Below are 23,582 nucleotides of genomic sequence, written 5' to 3' on the forward strand. Positions count from 1 at the left end.
CAGCACTTTCAGATATCAACTGATGTAGAAAGGGCTATATAAATACATTTGATTTGATCAGACCACTACCAGGCAGGTACATTGGGTTGCTGGTGGTTTCGGAGATGCCCCCCCCCCTCAACAAATCACAGAAACGTCGGCTCGGTAATCACAGCACGTCAAAACTAAATACATTTAAAAAGCAGACATTGAATGTCCCTTTGAGCAGGGTGACGTTATTAATAACACTTTGGGTGGTGTATCAATACACCAAGTCACTACAAAGATAATGACGGTGATAGGATAAAACTGCGGAAGGATCAACAACATTGTAGTTACTCCAAAATACTAACCCTTTTGACAGAGTGAAAAGTAGGAAGCCTGTAGAGAATAAAACTATTCCAAAACATGCATCCTGTTTGCAACAAGGCAGTAAAGTAATACTGCAAATAATGTGGCAAAGCAATTGACTTTTTGTCCTGAATACAAAGTGTTACACATTACTGAGTACCACTCTCCATATTTTCAAGCATAGTGGCGGCTGTTATGGGTATGCTTGTAATTGTTAAGGACTTCGAGAGTTTTTCAGGATAAAAAAAAAATGGAACCGAGCTAAGCACAGGCAACATTCTAGAGGAAAACCTGGTTCAGTCTTCTTTCCACCAGATACTGGAAGATTAAATCACCTTTCAGGAGGACAACAATCTAAAACACAAGGCCAAATATACAGCAGGGGGCGGCAGTGTAGCCTAGTGGTTAGAGCGTTGGACTAGTAACCGGAAGGTTGCGAGCGAGTTCAAACCCCCGAGCTGACAAGGTACACATCTGTCATTCTGCCCCTGACCAGGCAGTTAACCCACTGTTCCCAGGCCGTCATTGAAAATAAGAATATGTTCTTAACTGACTTGCCTGGTTAAATAAAGGTAAAATTAAATATACACTGGGGTTGCTTACCAAGAAGACAGTGAATGTTCCTGAGTGGCTGAGTTAAAGTTTTGACTTATATCTGCTTAAAAATCTATGGCAAGACATGAAAATGGTTGTCTAACAATGGTCAACAACCAACCAAAACCAGAGCTTGAAGAATTTAGAAAATAATGTGTAAATATTGCACAATCCAGGTGTGCAAAGCTCTTTAGGTGTTTTCACACTTGGTCCCTTTCAGACAATTTTTGTGAACTCAGTGTGGTTCGCTTAATTTTCTGTGCAGTGTGAACACTCAAAAGTAATTCAGGCCCCTCAAAAGAGCCCCCGAAGTAAACCGAACTGAGACCATCTCGAGAGTTCGGTTCGCTTGAATTCCACGGTCTGGTTCCCTTTTTTTAATACAATGTGAATGCAAAGCTCCCCAGGTTCTCTTGTCATTATTCATACACCACACACTAGACTACTGCAACACCATTTCCCCTGCCATAAACCCTCACATTGTTTAAGAGAGAAGATGATGATGTGTAGGTTTGCAGGGGGCTGTTTTTGGATATTGATGTGTGCATGTTACAAGTGTGCATGTTGGAAAATACACTGCTCAAAAAAAAGGGAACACTAAAATAACACATCCTAGATCTGAGTGAATGAAATATTATTATTAAATACTTTTTTCTTTACATAGTTGAATGTGCTGACAACAAAATCATACAAAAATTATAAATGGAAATCAAATTTATCAACCCATGGAGGTTTGGATTTGGAGTCACACTCAAAATTAAAGTGGAAAACCACACTACAGGCTGATCCAACTTTGATGTAATGTCCTTAAAACAAGTCAAAATGAGGCTCAGTAGTGTGTGTGGCCTCCACGTGCCTGTATGACCTCCCTACAACGCCTGGGCATGGCGGATGGTCTCCTGAGGGATCTCCTCCCAGACCTGGACTAAAGCATCCGCCAACTCCTGGACAGTCTGTGGTGGAGCGAGACATAATGTGCCAGATGTGCTCAATTGGATTCAGGTCTGGGGAACGGGTGGGCCAGTCCATAGCATCAATGCCTTCCTCTTGCAGGAACTGCTGACACACTCCAGCTACATGAGGTCTAGCATTGTCTTGCATTAGGAGGAACCCAGGGCCAACCGCACCAGCATATGGTCTCACAAGGGGTCTGAGGATCTCATCTCGGTACCTAATGGCAGTCAGGCTACCTCTGGCAAGCACATGTGCGGCCCCCCAAAGAAATGCCACCCCACACCATGACTGACCCACCGCCAAACCGGTCATGCTGGAGGATGTTGCAGACAGCAGAACGTTCTCCATGGCGTCTCCAGACTGTCACGTCTGTCGCATGTGCTCAGTGTGAACCTGCTTTCATCTGTGAAGAGCACAGGGCGCCAGTGGCGAATTTGCCAATCTTGGTGTTCTTTGGCAAATGCCAAACGTCCTGCACGGTGTTGGGCTGTAAGCACAACCCCCACCTGTGGACGTCGGGCCGTCATACCACCCTCATGGAGTCTGTTTCTGACCGTTTGAGCAGACACATGCACATTTGTGGCCTGCTGGAGGTCATTTTGCAGGGCTCTGGCAGTGCTCCTCCTGCTCCTACTTGCACAAAGGCGGAGGTAGCGGTCCTGCTGCTGGGTTGTTGCTCTCCTACGGCCTCCTCCACGTCTCCTGATGTACTGGCCTGTCTCCTGGTAGGGCCTCCATGCTCTGGACACTACGCTGACAGACACAGCAAACCTTCTTGCCACAGCTCATATTGATGTGCCATCCTGGATGAGCTGCACTACCTGAGCCACTTGTGTGGGTTGTAGACTCCGTCTCATGCTACCACTAGAGTGAAAGCACCGGCAGCATTCAAAAGTGACCAAAACATCAGCCAGGAAGCATAGGAACTGAGAAGTGGTCTGTGGTCACCACCTGCAGAACCACTCCTTTATTGGGGGTGTCTTGCTAATTGCCTATTATTTCCACCTGTTGTCTATGCCATTTGCACAACAGCATGTCAAATGTATTGTCAATCGGTGTTCCTTCCTAAGTGGACAGTTTGATTTCACAGAAGTGTGATTGACTTGGAGTTACATTGTGTTGTTGAAGTGTTCCCTTTATTTTTTTGAGCAGTGTATATTGGTTCCTTTCTAAACAAATCAAAGTGAATGCAAAGAGGACTCAGTCCACAAAATATGTAACAAAACTGGCAAAAGAGTTGAGTCCTCATTCAAAGGCAAGGGCAGTGTGAATACAAAGAGAACATAGTTTTTTTTCCACTTTAAAGAGGACTGAGATCGGATCTTTTAAAGATGACTGTATGTGAAAACACCCTTAAAGACTTACCCAGAAACACTCACAGCTGTATTCACTGCCAAAGGTGATTCTAACATGTATTGACTCTGGGGTATGAATACTTACAGTTGAAGTCGGAAGTGTACATACACCCAAATGCATTTAAACTCAGTTTTTCACAATTCCGGACATTTAATCCGAGTAAAAATATCCTGTCTTAGGTCAGTTCGGATCACCACTTTATTTTAAGAATGTGAAATGTCAGAATAATAGTAGAGAGAATGATTTATTTCTGCTTTTATTTCTTTCATCACATTCCCAGTGGGTCAGAAGTTTACATACACTCAATTAGTATTTGGTACCATTGCCTTTAAATTGTTTAACTTGGGTGAAACATTTCGGGTAGCCTTCCACAAGCTTCCCACAATAAATTGGGTGAATTTTGGCCCATTCCGCCTGACAGAGCTGGTGTAACTGAGTCAGGTTTCTAGGCCTCCTCTTCAGTTCGGCCCACAAAATGTTCTATAGGATTGAGGTCAGGGCTTTGTGATGGCCACTCCAATACCTTGACTTTGTTGTCCTTTAGTGGACAGTCTTAGATTTGATTTGACTTTGTTGTCCTTAAGCCATTTTGCCACAACTTTGGAAGTATGCTTGGGGTCATTGTCCATTTGGGAGACACATTTGCGACTAAGCTTTAACTTCCTGACTGATGTCTTGAGATGTTGCTTCAATATATCCACATAATTTTTATGATGCCATCTATTTTGTGAAGTGCACAAGTCCCTCCTGCAGCAAAGCACCCCACAACATGATGCTGCCACCCCATTGCTTCACGGTTGGGATGGTGTTCTTCGGCTTGCAAGCCTCCCCCTTTTCCTCCAAACACAACAATGGTCATTATGGCCAAACAGTTCTATTTTTGTTTCAACAGACCAGAGGACATTTCTCCAAAAAGTACAATCTTTGTCCCCATGTGCAGTTGCAAACCGTAGTCTGGCTTTTTTATGGAGGTTTTGGAGCAGTGGCTTCTTCCTTGCTGAGCGGCCTTTCAGGTTATGTCGATATAGCACTCGTTTTACTGTGGATATAGATACTTTTGTACCTGTTTCCTCCAGCATCTTCGCCAGGTCCTTTGCTGCTGTTCTAGGATTGATTTGGACTTTTTGCACCAAAGTACGTTCATCTCTAGGAGTCAGAACGCGTCGCCTTCCTGAGAGGTATGATGGCTGCGGTGTTTATACTTGCTTACTATTGTTTGTACAGATGAATGTGGTACCTTCAGGCATTTGGAAATTGCTCCCAAGGATGAACCAGACTTGTGGAGGTCTCCAATTTTTTCTGAGGTCTTGGCTGATTTCTTTTGATTTTCCCATGATGTCAAGCAAAGAGGCACTGAGTTTGAAGGTAGGCCTTGAAATACATCCATAGGTATACCTCCAATTGACTCAAATGATGTCAATTAGCCTATCAGCCTAAAGCAATTTCTGGATTTTCCCAAGCTATTTAAAGGCACAGTCAACTTTGTGTATGTATAATTCTGACCCACTAGAATTGTGATACGGTGAATTATAAGTGAAATAATCTGTCGGTAAACAATTGTTGGAAAAATGATGTGTCATGCACAAAGTAGATGTCCGAACCGACTTGCCAAAACTATAGTTTGCTAACAAGAAATTTGTGGAGTGGTTGAAAAACGAGTTTTAATGACTCCAACCTAAAAGTATGTAAACTTCCGACTTTCTAAAACATGTTTTCACTTCGTCATTATGGAATACATTTATTATTCAGGCTGCAACACAACAACATGTGGAACAAGTCAAGGGGTATGAATACTTTCTGAATTTATAGAGCGTAGCAAAACCAAATGAGTTTTCTTCTTTCAGTTTACACTAGGCCTATGCTCTGGAGCTCAGAAACAACCAATCACACTAGTGATAAGCTAATTGCAGTTGTTTCCATTTTGGCTAATGTTCTTAAGACACAACCTGCTAAAACCAGCAAGTGAAGATGCTTTTCACATAAATCCCTCCACATCCATGAGAGAAAACAGACACAGAGAGATTATTCTCCCTCCTCTGGAGGGATTATAGTGAATTATAGTGTCTAAAAGGCCAGAAGGCACAGTAGCCCGGCAACCAGCTACGATTATCCTCAACAATGAATAGTGAATAGCGAATACAATGACCTTTCTGAAATACTCAAGTGAAGATTGACATGAGAATGTATGCATTGGTTGGCATTGGTCTTCATGTTATTGTGGTTTTAAAGATATATGCTGTGACATATGAATAGGCAAACATGTTATATGATATTCACAGTGCAGTGAGTTGAAACATATCAACAAATCTGCTGATTTGCATAATATTTTTGTAAAGCAATCTCTATGTGCTTAGAATCAACATTCTGCAGATAATAGGCGGTGGGCCGAAGCATCACATCTGCTTTATTTAAAACATTTAAAAAAAATGTATTTATAGATTTTCAGATATAACAACAAAAACAGTACAACCCCAATCCCTCATCCTTCCATCCATCCATCCATCCATCCATCCATCCATCCATCCATCCATCCATCCATCCATCCCCTCTCTCCCTCCAAACCATCCACCCACCAAGGCATCTATAAAAGAAAGTTAAATATGAAAGAAAAACAGTAATATAAACAAAAACAATAGAGAAAAAAAAGTTAAATATTATCAGCACAAACGGCTACTAGAAGAGGACTGCTTACCAAACTATGCAAGTTACACTAAGTAAAATAACAGGCTCTCCACGTATTGAATAATGGGGACCAGATTAAGTCAAACTTTTGTCGGGACCAAAGCACAGTGTACCTAACCTTCTCCAGAGGCAGAGATGACATCACCTTCTTAACCCACTGCATAAAGGAGGGCGGCTTTGCAGACTTCCAGTGAAAGAGGACAAGGCGGCGAGCTAGCAAATGCGATGACGCATGGTAGCATTTTGGTCTAGGGGAAGTACCCCAAAAATGGCAGTGACAGGGTTGGGGCTAACAGTTGTATTACACATACACTACCGTTCAAATTGTTTTGGGTCACTTAGAAATGTCCTTGTTTTTGAAAGAAAAGCACATTTTGTGTCCATTAAAATAACATAAACTTTTCTGAAATACTGTGTAGACATTGCTAATGTTGTAAATGACTATTGTAGCTTGAAACAGCTGATTTTGAATGGGATATATACATAGTGTCACGCCCTGACCTTAGAGCTTTTTATGTCTCTATTTTGGTTTGGTAAGGGTGTGATTTGGGTGGGCATTCTATGTTCCCTTTTCTATGTTTTTGTATTTCTTTGTTTTGGCCGGGTATGGTTCTCAATCAGGGACAGCTGTCTATCGTTGTCTCTGATTGGGAACCATACTTAGGTAGCTTTTTCCCACAGGGTTTTTGTGGGTAGTTAATTTCTGTTTAGTGTTTTGCACCTTTCAGGACTGTTTCAGTTATTCCCTTTGTTATTTTGTTAAGTGTTCAGTTTTAATAAAGAAAGCATGAACACTTACCACAATGCGCATTGGTCCGATGATTCCTCTTCTTCAGACGACGAATACCGTTACACATAGGCATACAGAGGCCCATAACTGTTGGTTAGGGACTCGTAAGTAAGCATTTCACTGTTGTATTCAGCGTATTCGACGCATTCGTCACAGATTGAAACGGCATTCCAGTTCTGGTATAGGAACGGTGAGATGTTTTTTTTGTGACCTATTTGTTGACAACACATTTGTCATATTTGATACTCTGAGAGTTGACCATAATATCGCCAATACCCACTTTTTTAGATACCTGCAAACTCACTGCTTTTCCAAAAAACATTTCCCTTCATTTCCACTCAAGCCTCCTATGTGTCCATCGAGAGGTGCTTAGATCTTAACCCTTATCTGAAAGGCACAATCTCCAGACTATACGACATAATACAGAACATTAATCCGCCTTCCTTTGCAAATACAACATCTGCATGGGAGCAAGACATAGGTGGTGAGCTACATGATGACATATGGCAACAAAGTATTGAGTGTATCCACACATCATAATTTTGCATAAGGCGGGAGCTTATTCATCTTAAGGTTGTGTCTCCATTACTCGAATGACAGATTGGGAAAAATATACCCAAATGTTGACCAAGTGTTTGAGATGCCAGAGTCAGAGTCCTGAGGGGGAATAGGTTTTGTTGTGCCCGCTTCACGACTGTCATGGTGTGATGTGGACCATGTTAGTTTGTTGGTGATGTGGACACCAAGGAATTTGAAGCTCTCAACCTGATCCACTGCAGCCCCGTCGATGAGAATGGGGGCGTGCTCAGATCTCTTTTTCCTGTAGTCCACAATCATCTCCTTTGTCTTGATCATGTTGAGGGAGAGGTTGTTGTCCTGGCACCAAATGGCCAAGTCTCTGACCTCCTACCTATAGGCTGTCTCGTCGTTGTCGGCGATCAGGCCTACCACTGTTGTGTCATCGGCAAATGTATTAATGGTGTTGGAGTCATGCCTGCCGTGCAGTCGTGAGTGAACAGGGAGTACAGCACGCATCACTGCGGATCAGTGTGGCAGATGTGTTGTTACCTACCCTTACCACCTGGGGGCGGCCCGTCAGGAAGTCCAGGATCCAGCTACAGAGGGAGGTGTTTAGTCCCAGGGTCCTTAGCTTATTGATGAGCTTTGAGGGCACTGGTGTTGAACGCTGAGCTGTAGTCAATGAATAGCATTCTCACATCGGTGTTCCTTTTGTCCAGGTGGGAAAGGGCAGTGTGGAGTGCAATAGAGACTGCATCATCTGTGGATCTGTTGGCGAGGTATGTAAATTGAAGTGGGTCTAGGGTTTCTGGGATGATGGTGTTGATGTGAGCCATGACCAGCCTTTCAAAGCATTTCATGGCTACAGACGTTAGTGCTACGGGTCGGTAGTCATCTAGTCAGGTTACCTTAGTGTTCTTGGGCATAGGCACTATGGTGGTCTGCTTAAAACATGTTGATATTACAGACTCAGACATGGAGAGGTTGAAAATGCCAGTGAAGACACTTGCCAGTTGGTCAGTGCATGCTCGCAGTACACGTCTTGGTAATCCGTCTGGCCCTGCGGCCTTGTGAATGTTGACCTGTTAAAATGTCTTACTCACATCGGCTGCGGAGAGTGTGATCACAGTCTTCCGGACAGCTGGTGCTCTCATGCATGTTTCAGTGTTATTTGCCTCAAAGCGAGCATAGAAAAGTTTAGCTCGTCTGGTATACCTTTAGCTCAGTGCGGATGCTGCCTATAATGTGGGGATGACGGGGACAACATCATCGATGCACTTATTGATGAAGCCAATGACTGCGGTGTACTCCTCAATGCCATCGGAGGAATCCAGGAACATATTCCAGTCTGTGCTAGCAAAACAGTCCTGTAGCTTAGCATCTGCTTCCTCTGACCACGTTTTTATTGATCTAGTGACTAGAGACTAGATTCTAGTCACTGGTGCTTCCTGCTTTAATTTTTTGCTTGTAAGCAGGAATCAGGAGGATCGAACTATGGTCAGATTTGCCAAATGGAGAGCGAGGGAGAGCTTTGTGTGCGTCTCTGTGTGTGGTGAATAGGTGGTCCAGAGTTATTCTTCCTCTGGTTGCACATTCACAATGCTGATAGAAATTTGGTAAAATAGATTTAAAATTCCCGGCTAATTGGAGCGCCACCTCTGGGTGACCGTTTTCTTATGGCAGAAAACAACTCATTCAATGATGTCTTAATGCCAGCCTCTGACTGTGGTGGTATGTAAACAGCTGCAAAGAATACAGATGAAAACTCTCTTGGTAGGTAATGTGGTCTACACCTTATCATGAGATACTCTACCTCAGGCGAGCAATAGCTCGAGACTTCCTTAGATATCGTGCACCAGCTTAGATATCGTGCACCAACGTAGACCACCACCCCTTGTCTTACCAGACACCGCTGTTCTATCCTGCCGGTACATCGTATAACCAGCCAGCTGTATGTTGATATTGTCATTGTTAAGCCACGACAATGTCCCATTGGTAGTTTAATCTTCTGCATAACTCGTCAATTTTATTCTCCAAAGATTGTACGTTTGCTAGCAGAATGGAGGGAAGTGGGGGTTTATTTGATCGCCTACAAATTCTCAGAAGGCAGCCCTACCTTCGGCCCCTCTTCCTCCACCTCCTCTTCACGCAGATCACTGGGATCGTGGCATGTTCCAGAGGATGCAGTATATCCTTCACGTCGGGCTCGTCAGAGTTATGAAAGGAAAAAAAGTATTCTGCTAGTCTGTAGTGAGTAATCGCAGTCCTAACGTCTAGGTAGTGGCAACATTATGTGCAAAATAAGTTACAAACAATGCAAATAAACGAACAAAAACCACAATCGGCTGGGGGCACGAAAAACGTCTGCCTTCTTCTCCGGAAAAAATGTGTCCAATCATGCATGATAAGTTAGACCTCAGGCAGCAGGCAGCTGCTGATATTGATGATAGAACACTGCTTTCAAATTCTATTCTCAAAGTTTGTACACGGTGGAAGAAGGGGAAGAAAGTTCCATAAGCAACCTTGGAGAATTCACAAAACCATTAAAATGACTTTTAAGCAGTGACATACCATCTCGACAGTGTGAAATGATGACTAAGTAACCACATTTTAAGAAGCTATGCAGCACAAACCAATTATGCCTGCCTGCAGCTCAATAGCATAAAACTTCATTCTGTTTCTTTACTCACTGAGTTTCATTCATTTCAGCACTACAGAGACAGACAGCTCCACAGCCAACAGTGAAGCAGAATGCCCTTATATACAGTGCTTTGCAAAAGTATTGACCACTCTCTGTGTTTTTCCTATTTTTTTGCATTACAACTTGTAAGTTAGATAGATTTTTCTTTGGATTTCATGTAATGGACATACACAAAATAGTCAAAATTGGTGAAGTGAAATAAAAAAAGTTCTCTAAAATAAAACATGGAAAAGTGGTGCGTGCATATGTATTCACCCCCTTTGCTATGAAGCCCCTAAATAAGATCTGGTGCAACCAATTACCTTCAGCAGTCACATAAGTAGTTAAATAAAGTCCACCTGTGTGCAATCTAAGTGTCACATGATCTGTCACATAATCTCAGTATATATATATATCTGTTCTGAAAGGCCCCAGAGTCTGCAACACCACTAAGCAAGGGGCACCACCAAGCAAACGGCACTTTGAAGACCAAGGCGCTCTACAAACAGGTCAGCAACAAAGTTGTGGAGAAGTACAGATCAGGGTTGGGTTCTAAAAAAATATCTGAAACTTTGAACATCCCACAGAGTAACATTAAAGCCATTATTTAAAAAAATTGAAAGAATATGGCACCACAGCAAACCTGCAAAGAGAGGGCCGCCCAGCAAAACTCACGGACCAGGCAAGGAAGGCATTAACCAGAGAGGCAACAAAGAGACCAAAGATGACCCTGAAGGAGATGCAAAGCTCCACAGCGGCGATTGGAGTATCTGTCCATAGGACCACTTTAAGCTGTACACTCCACAGAGCTGGGCTTTATGGAAGAGTGGCCAGAAAAAAGCCATTGCTTAAAGAAAAAAATAATCAAATATGTTTGGTGTTAACCAAAAGGCATGTGGGAGACTCCCCAAACATATGGAAGAAGGTACTCTAGTCAGACGAGACTAAAATTGAGCTTTTAGGCCATCAAGGAAACCCGATGTCTTGCGCAACCCAACACCTCTCATCACCCCGAGAACACCATACCCACAGTGAAGCATGGTGGTGGCAAAATCATGCTGGGGAGGATGATATTTTTTTTTTAATTGGCAGGGACTGGGAAATTGGTCAGAATTGAAGGAATGAGGGATGTCGCTAAATACAGGGAAATTATTGAGGGAAACCTGTTTCAGTTTTCCAGAGATTTGAGACTGCCAGAGATTTGAACTGAGGTTCACCTTCCAGAGTGGTTTAAGGGAAAATGTTTAAATGTCTTGGAATAGCCTAGTCAAAGCCCAGACCTCAATCCAATTGAAAATCTGTGGTAAGACTTAAAGATGGTTGTACTCCAGCGGAACCCATTCAACTTAAAGGAGCCGGAACAGTTTTGCCTTGAAGAATGGGTGTGCCAAGCTTATAGAGACATATCCCAAGACTTTCAGCTGTAATTGCTGCAAAAGGTGGCTCTACAAAGTATTGACTTGGGGGGGCGGGGATAGTTATGCAGGCTCAAGTTTATTTTGTTTGTGTCTTATTTCTAGTTTGTTTCACAATAAAAACATTTTGCATCTTCAAAGTGGAATGCATAGTGTAAATCAAATGATACAACCCCCCAAAATACATTTTTATTCCAGGATGTAAGGCAATGAATTAGGAAAAATGCCAAGGGGGTGAATCCTTTTGCAACCCACTGTACAGTGCCTTCAGAAAGTAGTCACACCCCTTGTGTTTTTGTGTTTTGTGTTACAGCCTGAATTTGATATGGATAAAATGTAGATTTTGTGTCACTGGGCTACATACAATAACCCTTGATGTGAAGGTGGAATTACGTTTTTTTTTCAATATTTTTTTTAAATATACGAATGAATACAAAATGAAAAGCTGAATGTCTTGATTTTGGGAGGGGGGTGAAAATCTACAAGTACTCTATTCAACACTCTTCTTTTGGCAAGCCTAAATAAGTTCAGAAGTAAAAATGTGCTTAACAAGTCACATAATAAGTTGCATGGACTCACTCTGTGTGCAATAATAGTGTTGACATCATTTTTGAATGACTACCTCATCTCTCTACCCCACACATGCAGATAATTGTAAGGTCCCTCAGTCAACAAGTGAATTTCAAACACAGAATCAACCACAAAGAAGTGTACCTATTGGTAGATGGGTAAAAAAAACTCAGACATTTCAGTTTAAACATGGTGAAGTTATTTATTACACTTTGAATGATGTATCAATACACCCAGTCACTACAAAGATACAGGTGTCCCTCCTTACTCAGATGCCGGAGAGGAAGGCCATAAAGATCATCAAGGACAACAATCACCCGAGCCACTGCCTGTTCACCCCGCTATCATCCAGAACGCGAGGTCAGTACAGGTGCATCAAAGCTGGGACAGAGAGACTGAAAAACAGCTTCTATCTCAAGGCCATCAGACTGTTAAACAGCCACCGCTAACATTGAGTGGCTGCTGCCAACACACTGACTCAACTCCAGCCACTTTAATAATGGGAATTGATGAGAATTGATGTAAAATATATCACCAGCCACTTTAAACAATGCTACTTAATATAATGTTTACATACCCTACATTATTCATCTCATATGTATACGTATATACTGTACTTTATATCATCTACTGCATCTTTATGTAATACATGTATCACTAGCCACTTTAAACTATGCCACTTTGTTTACATACCCTACATTACTCATCTCATATGTATATACTGTACTCGATACCATTTACTGCATCTTGCCTATGCCGCTCTGTACCATCACTCATTCATATATCTCTATGTACATATTCTTTATCCCTTTACACTTGTGTGTTTAAGGTAGTAGGGTCAATTAAGGAAGACATCCTCTTCTGCAAACCACTGGAAACCAGGACATCAGGAGAGGATATTTTGAAAGTACTGGACAACTTGGTGACATCAAATGGACTTCGGTGGTCAAGATGTGTTGGTATCTGTACTGATGGCGCAAAAGCCATGACAGGAAGACATAGTGGAGTGGTAACGCGCGTGCAAGCAGTTGGTCCTGCCGCTACTCTGGTATACTGCAGCATCCACCGAGAGGCTCTTGCTGCCAAGGGAATCCCTGACAGCTTGAAATACTTTTTGGACACGACAGTGAAAATGGTTAACTTTGTTAAAGCAAGGCCCCTGAACTCTCACGTATTTTCTGCATTATGCAATGATACAGAAAGCGACCATGTAATGGTTTTACAACATACAGAAGTGCGCTGGTTATCAAGTGACAAAATGTTTTTTTTTTAATTGAGAGACGAGCTTAAAGTTTTCTTTACAGACCATAATTTTCACGTGTCTGACCCCTTGCATGATGACGAGTTTTTCACATGACAGGCCTATCTGGGTGATGTTTTTTCGCAACTATAGTCAATGTGCGGGACATAATTGAGGCTATGATTAAGAAGTTGGAGCTCTTCTCTGTCTGTATTAACTTGGACAACACACAGGTCCTTCTATCATAGTATGATTTTATGGACAATATCAAATATGATATAGCGAAGCACCTGATTGAGCTGGGTGTGCAATTTCACAGGTACTATATCAAAATGGATGACACAAACAACTGGATTCGTTACCCCTTTCATGCACTGCCTCTAGTCCGCTTACCGATATCTGAACAAGAGAAACTTGTCGAAACTCTGTGAAAATGTAATTTAATCAGAAGCCACTGCCAGATTTCTGGATAGGGCTGCGCTCAGAGTATCCTGCTTTGGCAAATCGAGCTGTGAAGACACTGATGCCCTTTGCAACCACGTACCTACAGTATGTGAGAGTGGATTCTCAGCCCTCACTAGCATGAAAACTAAATACAGACATAGACTGTGTGGATAATTATTTAAGACTGAGACTCTCTCCAATACAACATTTGCAGAGTTATGTGCATCCATTCAAGCACACCCTTCTCATTAACCCGTGATGAGTTATTCGCCCTTTTTGATGAACAAATAAGGTATTATATTTAGGATGGCTAAATAAAGAGCAAAATTATTGATTATTATTATATTATTATTTGTGCCCTGGTCCTATAAGAGCTCTTTGTCACTACCCATGAGCCAGGTTGTGACAAAAACTCACACTCATTCTTATGTTTAATAAATGTATTGTATAGTGTGTGTGTGTGTGTGTGTCAGGCTTACAATGACAGCAAAAAAACAACATTTGAGAGTGCACTGACCCTAGTGCTAGAGGGGGTACGCAGCTATAGGTTGAATGTTTGAAAGGGTACAGGACTATAAACGTTTTGGAACCACTGCAATAAGGCATTAAAGTGAAACTGCAAAAAATGTAATTAACTTCATGTCCAATACATAGTGTTATGTCTGAAATCCAACACAAATCCAACACAACACATCACTGAGTACCACTTCATACTTTCAAGCATGGTGGTGGCATCATATTAGGGGTATACTTGTCATTGGCAAGGACGAGGGAACTCTTTACGATCAAAATAAACATTATAGAGCTAAGCACAGGCAAAATCCTAGAGGTAAAACTGGTTCAGTCTGCTTTCCAACTGACACTGCGAGACAAATTCATCTTTCAGCTGGACAATAACCAAAAACACAAGGCCAAATACAATAGAGTTCCTTACCAATTAAATGCAGGCTTTAATACAACAAAATGTGGAATAATTCAAGGGGTGTGAATAATTTCTGAAGGCACTGTATTTGCTAAGGGGATTTAATTCCAGGTGTCTTGGCCAATAGCCTTTCTTCCAATCAACCAATTAAATACATCTGCAGCTATGACACCAGGAGAGCCCCTAGTCAATATTATAGTACCAATTATGTGGTCCATTAAGTGAAAAACACGAGGAAGAAAACAACTGCACACACAGCCCACGCATGCAACATGCACATGTCGCATGTAAACGCACACATGCACAGACCGTGTCCATTCCAGGACTTATTAATGAGGGCCATATTATGTCCTGGTCAGAAGTATTATAGTTGATTGTGGTGGTTACCTGTCGTCATTCTGAAAAGACTGGTCCCCCAGCAGCAGGTCCCTGAAGCGGTAGCGGGGCGGTAGAGGGGGGACCTCAGAGTCCATTTCCGCCATCTTCAGGGCTGAGATGTCCAGAATAACTCCAGTGTTGCTGCTGTTGTTCTTCTGCAGGGTCTCAGTGGACGATGACCTGACAGGGTTGTAGAGATATAGAAATATAAGAAATATGGATTGTTGGCTGGCTTTTGATACGCACTCTGATGGCTGCCTGGCTCTGGACCTGATCTCTGACACTCAGACATGTTGATTTCCTGGCAGAGCACTGAGGATGATAGAATAGTCTCACATTGGGAATATGATATTTTTTGCGTTGTTGACATCACAGACGTAAAACTATGACCTATGTGACTTGTTTCAGGAAGGCATATGTTGCGCGTCACTACTTCACAGGAGAGCCATTTGAACGTAAAAGTATTGTTTTTATCAAAATGCGTTTTTTTGTCAGAAATGCCTCCTTGAACATGTGAACTTTCACGTGCCTTAATGACAAACTTGTATGCCATCTGTAAATACAAATACATTTGTTAAATTACATTCCTAGTTGGTTGAGCCACAGAAAAAGATAACAATGATTTCGGGATGGGTCTGCCATGTAGAACGCTTCTGTCTGTTTGAGCTGGTCAGTATGTGTAGGTAATCATTTTTAATGCAGCTTTTGTTTTGTTAAGATTTCACGTCATAGAACTGCATAAGTGTTGCTCTCCACTTTCAGGAGGACCAGGTTTTTTTTATACATGGAGGGAGAAGCTATTCTAGCGAGCTATATTTTCAGATATTACAAGTTTCTAACATCATGAGTTAGGATCATGGTTCATTATTTAGCTAGCTAGCTACATGTCTTAACAAAAGACTCCACTATGCAAGTAACCATTTCAATGGAATGTTCATGATGACACTGCGACAACTGTTTATAGACATAGCTTCTCAATTTGCTCTGGCTATCTACTCCGATTTCAGAGTACTCTTGTCTGAGTGTGCCAGAGCGCAGAATAACTGACGAATTTACCAAAGCTCACCAACTGTTGAATATGGCCGGTGTCAGTAAACATTGGCAAAAAAATATGTAATTAAATTGTTGCCAGCAGCACAGCTGCAGTCACCAACGGTATGGATAACAACAAAACAGCTTAACCAGCCCTGCTAGGGCGAGTAAAATGGTCAGAGTGAGCAGTTCTCTCATTTGTATCTTGAAGTAGCTAGCAAGCTAGCCAACGTTAGTCATTTAACTAGGCTGCGTGACTGCTGTTGTTAGGACAGAATGCTCGGATCAACCCTACTCCTCAGCCTCACATGTGAATCCTTAAAGAGATGGGTGGGGCTAAAGCTTAAGGGGGTGTGAACGATGCTGAATGGGTGTAGACAAAGTTCTCCAGTAGTAGGTGTACCAAGACATTCAAAGGCCATTTTCTCAAAAGTGAGGTCACAAGTTTATCAACTTTCAAAGCATTACTTTCCCATTGTTCCTCAAGTGCAGTGTATGGTATACCATTTTCTAGCTCTGTCTCTACTTTTATCCAATGTAAAAAAAACACAATTTCAAATTTTGCTACATAGGACCAAATTGGCCTGTCGGTCACATATCTCAATGGTTGGCAACATGCACAACCAGTATACTTTCCTTCTTCTTATTCTGTAACTTTCCATTGCAATGAAAGGGAACGAGATGACAAACAAGCAGAAGAGGAAATTATATTTTCATCAGGAGATTTGTTCATATCTGGGTAGATGCAAGAGATGTGTGTGTGTGAGTGTGTGAATGGGCCACATTATAATTACGTGGGCAAACATTTATACTGAACAAAAATATAAACACAACATGTAATGTATTGTTCCCATGTTTCATGAGCTGAAATAAAAGATCACAGAAATGTTCCATATGCACAAAAGGCTCATTTCTCTCAAATGCATTTGTTTACATCCATGTTATTGAGCATTTCTCCTTTGTCAAGATAATCCGTCCATCTGACAGGTGTGGCATATCAAGAAGCTAATTAAACAACATGATCATTATACAGGTGCAGCTTGTGCTGGGAACAATTAAATGCCACTCTAAAATATACAGTTTTGTCACACAACACAATGCCACAGATGTCTCAAGTTTCAATGGAGCGTGCAATAGGAATGCTGACTGAATGAATGTCTGCCAGAACTGTTGCCAGAGAATTTAATGCTAATTTCTCTGCCATAAGCCGCCTCCAATGTTGTTTTCGAGAATTTGGCAGTACAATGTGCTTACAACTGCAGACCATGTGTAACCACGCCAGCCCAGGACCTTCACATCCAGCTTCATTAATCGGAGTGACAGGTGGCCTAGTGGTTAGAGCGTTGGGCCAGTAACCGAAAGGTTGCTAGATTGAATCCCCGACCTGACAAGGTAAAAATGATCTGTTGTTCTGCACCTGAACAAGGTAGTTAACACACTGTTCCTAGACAGTCATTGTAAATAAGAATGTGTTCCTAACTGACTTGCCTAGTTAAATAAAGGTTAAATTTTTAAAAAGACCTGTGGGATTGTCTGAGACTGGACAGCTGATGAAACTGAGGAGCATTTCTGTCTGTAATAAAAACTCATTCTGATTGTCTTGCTCCTGCCCAGTCATGTGAAATCCATAGATGAGTGCCTATGAACTATAACTCAGGTAAATCTTTGAAATTGTTGCATGTTGCGTTAATGTTTTTTTTTTTTTGTTCAGTAAAGAGTGTCCTGTCATTAAATGGTAAATGAAAAAACACCTGTTGGAGAGTGACGATGCTAAATCCATTTACTTATGCAGTAATTGAATGGTAAGATGACCCTAAGCAATTTTACCAAAATTAAATTAAAAGGTCATTTTGTCTCTTTGCATTAGATAACTGCCCCACAAAGTCTGCACATTTGATCAAGTGGAATTTGATGTCTGAGAACCATTTGCACAGCAACAGTACATTATGTATTCATTATTACTGAATTCTGGGTCTCGGTTTCTGTGTTCAGTGTTCTGTGACAAACGTATTTATAATAGATACATAATCATTCTAATTAAATACATTGGATTTTATTGTGGAGGGCTAAACATTATCTGAACTAATACTCGGATTCACATCAAGTCATGCATGAAAACCCTCCAGAGGACACAGAGAGACCATCTGAGGCCAGATACAGGTAACTGCCAACATAAAGGAAACACCAACGAAAGTGTCTTAATAGGGAGTTGAGTCACCAGAACAGCGTCAATACGCCTTGGCATAGATTCAACAAGTGTCTGGAACTCTATTGGAAGGATGCGACTGTAACGCTCATCTGATGAAGAAGGAGTGGACCAAAGCGGGGCGGGGTACGTGTTCATGATATTTATTCAAATCTGAACACTAGAACAAAAATAACAACGCGAGAAACGAACAGTTCTGTAAGGTAACTAAAACTATACAGAAAACAACTACCCACAAACCCAGGTGGGGAAAAAGGCTACCTAAGTATGATTCTCAATCAGAGACAACGATAGACAGCTGCCTCTGATTGAGAACCACACCCGGCCAAACACAAAGAAATAGAAATAAAGGAACTAGAATGCCCACCCTAGTCACACCCTGTCCTAACCAAAATAGAGAATAAAAGACTCTCTATGGCCAGGGCGTGACAGCGACACCGTTCTTCCACAATACATTTCATCATTTGGAGATTTGTTGGTGGTGGAAAACGCTGTCTCAGGTGCCACTCCAGAATGTCCCATAAGTGTTCAATTGGATTGAGATCTGGTGACTGAGACAAACACACAACCACACACACACCCTGTAAACCCAAATATGCTGCTTTGAGGCCCCTCTTTCAAAGTCTTCTTCTAGCCATGGTAGCCAAAATAATTGCCAACTATGTATTTTTATAAATGACTTTAAGTATGATGGGACGTTTTAATTGCTTGATTAATCAGGAAACGCACCTGTGAGGAAGCACCTGCTTCCAATGTACAGTACATTATGTTAGTTTGTGTCACATTGAGAGGAATTAAACAGGGTGGAACATTACCTGTGTCCATTGGAACTCGAGGATCGACGTTGCGGGCTCATAGTCACCTCTTGGCGAGGGATTTAGGGAATTAAAGAGAGAGAGGGGGAGGGGGGAGAGAGAGATGAATAATTCATATAGTGAGGTCAGAAGGCACGATATGTATCATTATCATTACAGACACAGCATTTACAGTAATTTAGCTTAAATCTGTGCTGCTGCTTAAATCCCTCTGAAGTTAGCTCTCTTCCCTTGACTTTCTTCCTCAGGATTACTCCAACACCCAGCTGATGCTTGAGACTTTTTGGGATAAACCCTCTGGATGGCTTATGTCTCACTGTAACACACTAACTGTTTGATAAAACCCTGTGCATGTTCAAAGTACTGTTTTAGTGTTAGACGATGCACTGTACTAAGTGGAGTTTTTGATTATCAACAAGCAGTAAAGTGACTCTCAGATGTTCTGTAATAATAAGAAACTGTGTAACACAATGTGTGAATGTGCTGTTCCTCAAACACAAGGGAATATGATGGGCTATTAAAATAAGACACGGCATTGATTTTGTAGTCTATCACATCTCTGGTTGTAATGGATTCCTGATCTGATGAGCCATGTTCTGGGCTAACAAGTATGTTCAATCTATGGCAGCCTATCCTATAGTTCAATCTATAATTAGAAGCTTAGGTGTTGGTGATTCATCTGTAACAGCCATGGTGACTCTATCACAATCAATTACTTGCGAGACAACCCCACTCACTCGCTCTTTTTTTCTCTCGTTTTCTCCCCACACAATTTGCACTTTGCTCTTACCACTTTGCTCAAGTGGACAATATGGCACTCAAATCAATTGTCTGCTGATCTCATTTGTGACAAATGCTCCACTCCAGCACCGCCAATCTCCATGCTATTAGTTCACCCATGTTAGGCAGCAAGATGGACATCCTGCATAAAAAGCTTACACCATGTAATGCATATATTCAATCTATGCACTGTGCTCCAAGTCCCCTACATACCATCTCACGTCTCTCACAAACATACAGTACATGCTGTACATTGAGCTATCCAGTGGTCCTTCTGTAGCTCAGTTGGTATAGCATGGCGCTTGTAACGCCAGGGTAGTGGGTTCGATTCCTGGGACCACCCATACGTAGAATGTATGCACACATGACTGTAAGTCGCTTTGGATAAAAGCGTCTGCTAAATGGCATATATTAGTGCACACAAGTGGCTAATGACTGTATAGTTCAGGGGCTCATCATGCTAGAGAGTGGGCCCAAAACACACAGAGACAGGGATTTTCCTTGATTAGCAGTCCATAGGACAGACCCTGAGAAGCAAACTGATAATCAGCTCACTGAATAAGAAACACATCTGGATTTTCTGGAAAATGTGAGAACTGAAAATTGTATTCATGTTTTGCAATATCAATGGCTCTTTATGATTAATGAAGTGAAGTAAATAAATAAACAACTACTAAATAAAACCCTGAGACAATGCAATCAGAGTAATATTGACCGTCAACAATTTTCAGTGAACATACGAGTCCCACTGTACTGGGGTTAAAATAACACTCTTGAAAGTGTTAAGGATTTAACTATGTTGCAGTGTTCTACATTTAAGTCTGAAAGTGTCAAATTGACACTATTTCAGTGAAAATATGATTCCAACTGTACTGGTGTTAAAATAACACCTACAGTGTAAAACACAACACCTGATTTAGAGCAAACTGGACTTACTTTGCTTTGTGCTGACGCTGTTACACTATCTCAGTGTAAGATCTTAGAGTTACATTAAATCAGTTTTGGGTGTTTTTTAACACTGTATGGTGTAAAGCCTGATTTGCATATTTCCCAGGGTGCCTTTTCTTTTTGAGCAAATTGTAGAGCTTACACACAAGACTGTACCTGTTAGTGACAGAGACATTGTTGTTTAATTATTTTATTTTAAAGCCTGTGGCTTTCACCAAGTGAGCTCCTAGGCGAATGTTATCAATAAAAAATGTAATCTATGACAATACATTATATATATCATAAGGCCTTAGAAATTGGCCTAGTTGATTGCCTAGTTTTACCCTAATGCAGTGGTGTTAGGAAACTCCTGGTTTACAGGCCACATCAGGCTTGCAAGTTACATTATGCTGGCTTGCAAAGGGATGTGCAATTTCTATCGGAATCCAGCCAGAGTGAAGATAGCCAATAGTAATGTGCAGCCTGCGAACAATTCGTCATGCTTCATTTGTTATGGGTGAGTCGTTCACGTTGACGTTTATTTGACCTGCTGGCCGCGGGATTAATACGTGCTCCTCCACCTCAGCCGCTCCGGAAGACGTGCTCAGACCAACTACTGTAAAATAGATCATGCAGCTGGCAGCAATAACAGCATAGGTGAGAAAAATACATGTTTAGAACTTATTGATTGATGTTTGATCGCATGTTGCAAGAATAAATGCAATTAATTGATTATTGAATGTTTTGATAGACACAGCTTTGAAGGACAAAACACTCACAGTCTCTGCTCAATAAACTCGAACTCGAAAGCAAATTGTTTGGGGTGCTGCAGTTTGTGAACGACTTTGTGCTTATCGCCCTCACGGCAGTCAAGCAATGCATTCCACCAATAGTTGTTCACAATCTAGTCCAGCCACAACTAGGCTACGTTTAAAATGCATCAAGCGATAGTCATATTTGTATGACTAGCAAGCAACAAATTTACATTGTTTAAAGCACAATTTTACAAGTCTCAGTCACAAATGACAGCTCCAATAAGCCACTTATGGTGAACGACATGTGAACTGGAAGCTTGCAGAATCATGAGTCTTTCGAGTTTTCAGTTCATCGTTCGCCGGAAGGGGGTCCTGCGTGCTCTGGGCATTACGGATTCAAATGAACAAAATGAGTTTTAATATGAAATATTTTTACTGAACGGGTTGAAAAGACCAGAGTCAGCCAAAAAAAAAAAAACTTCCCATCACTAATATTCATAAATTAAATTTGTATTCACTCGTAACATACATTGAGAATGACTGTCGGGGTTAGGAAACACTACCTAAACCATTTAAACCAGAACAACCATTTCAGTAAAAGGTTAAATAAATCGAACTAACTGAATGGATTAGTTTAGAAAAATGTATGTTCTTAATGTTTGTGTAGCATAAGATTATTAATCAATCAATCAATGTACATGCAAAAACACAGATATTAAAAACAACCCTCAAAGATCTACCTGCAGTAGAGCATACTGGGAAATATGATAATGATGGGTGTGGTTTAGATGAGATTGTTTTACTCTTCACAGTGTAAATAACTTTGGTTATTAACACCAACAGTGGGGGTATTTTACACAACTGAGTGTTAATTTCACTCTTACAGGGTGACTTTAACTCCTGAATCAACACTAGATAATGTTACAATAAAATCAACACAGGCCAATTGGCTGTGTACAATGTTAAAAGTTATAATGACTAGTTGATGACAACAATGCATTGCCAGCCAACAGATGTTTGGCTCTCAAGTCAATTCCGATCAACGTTGGCCAAGCCAAGACTCTCGCTGGCCCCAGTTCGGCCCTTACCTTGATCTGTCGGTGTCCGTGGTCCCATCATCGTAAACACACGTCTTGTTTATGATAAAACATCCGCTGCACATTGTCCGTGCAGCCCCGGTCGAGTCGCAGAGGTTTTCCGATTTAAATGTTGCTTTGAAAGCTCCGTCTTCTTCATGGATACATTTAAATTAGCCTACATAAGAAAGGGGCCGTCCCCGCTGAAGCCCCTGGCAGAGGGTCCACGCATCCAGGTAGAAGTATCTTCTGGTCCTCATGGCGTAGGTCGATGTAAATGTTGCCTTGAAAAATCTGTCTTCTTCATGGATATATTAGCCTACATTAGAAAGGGGCCGTGCCGCTGATAGGGTCCACGCATCCAGGTAGAAGTATATTCTGGTCCTCGTTGACAAATATTTCTGACACTACATCTCCGATTGTATTTTCCTTTTTATCTTTAGATTTAACAAGGCTGCTGTTCTTGTTGAAAGACAACTTGAAGTTGAAATTGTTCTACTTACGTTTATTTTTTTAGTTAGAAAATGTCATGTTTTCTTTGTAAAACAATCAAACGCATTTCAAAGCAGATACAGGCTCGTGACAGCACCAGCCTCGATGGTCCTAATTGGATAGCATAATCCATGCTGTGTGTCCGCTGCCACACAGGAACTGTCCCCCTCATATCTGCATGTGTAAGGACAGGGTATTGCATGTGGAACGATGGTAAAGACGCCCATTCACAGTACCCAACCGACGCTCCATGCCCACACACATACATCCATACACAACTCGCCATCTAACGGACAACCTTGAAATGATGTTTATGTTTTGTATCTTCTTCGAAGTAGGCGTGTAATAAATGGAGCGTTTGCGTAGACTGAATAGGGATGTGTAAGAGCAAGACCTGCCATTAAAAAGCTTTTTTAATTTATTTTTTAAAATCCAAATTAGGTTTAGGAGCCTTCTTAATAATTGTCAATGTCGGTAGATGTGGGCTTTTACTTGAACTCGTCATCAGTTCCACAGAAAGCTTGTCTGTAGGGAATTATATGACTAACATTCATACTTATGTACATGCATAACACTACACCAGACAATAGTCTACCACTACATCTGAGAAATTACATTGTATTTG

General features: G+C 41.4%; 1 protein-coding gene across 3 annotated transcripts in view; it reads right to left on the reverse strand.

Annotated features, from left to right (window-relative positions):
- The window catches only part of kcnt1b (potassium sodium-activated channel subfamily T member 1b), a 105,823-nt gene extending 82,577 nt beyond the window's left edge, over positions 1 to 23,246 (reverse strand). For all 3 annotated transcript variants that reach the window (XR_008064105.1, XM_052461823.1, XM_052461822.1), the window contains exons 1-3: positions 22,478 to 23,246; positions 18,928 to 18,976; positions 14,884 to 15,054 (exon numbers count right to left, since the gene is read on the reverse strand). Coding sequence is in view for 2 of the 3 variants with exons in the window: in XM_052461823.1 (XP_052317783.1) it covers positions 14,884 to 15,054; positions 18,928 to 18,976; positions 22,478 to 22,508 (251 nt within the window). In the remaining variant the exon portion in view is untranslated. The remainder of the gene's footprint in view (positions 1 to 14,883; positions 15,055 to 18,927; positions 18,977 to 22,477) is intronic.
- Between the last annotated feature and the right edge of the window lie 336 nt (positions 23,247 to 23,582).

This window comes from Oncorhynchus keta, chromosome 14 (genome assembly GCF_023373465.1).
Source record: "Oncorhynchus keta strain PuntledgeMale-10-30-2019 chromosome 14, Oket_V2, whole genome shotgun sequence".
Lineage (NCBI taxonomy): Eukaryota > Metazoa > Chordata > Actinopteri > Salmoniformes > Salmonidae > Oncorhynchus > Oncorhynchus keta.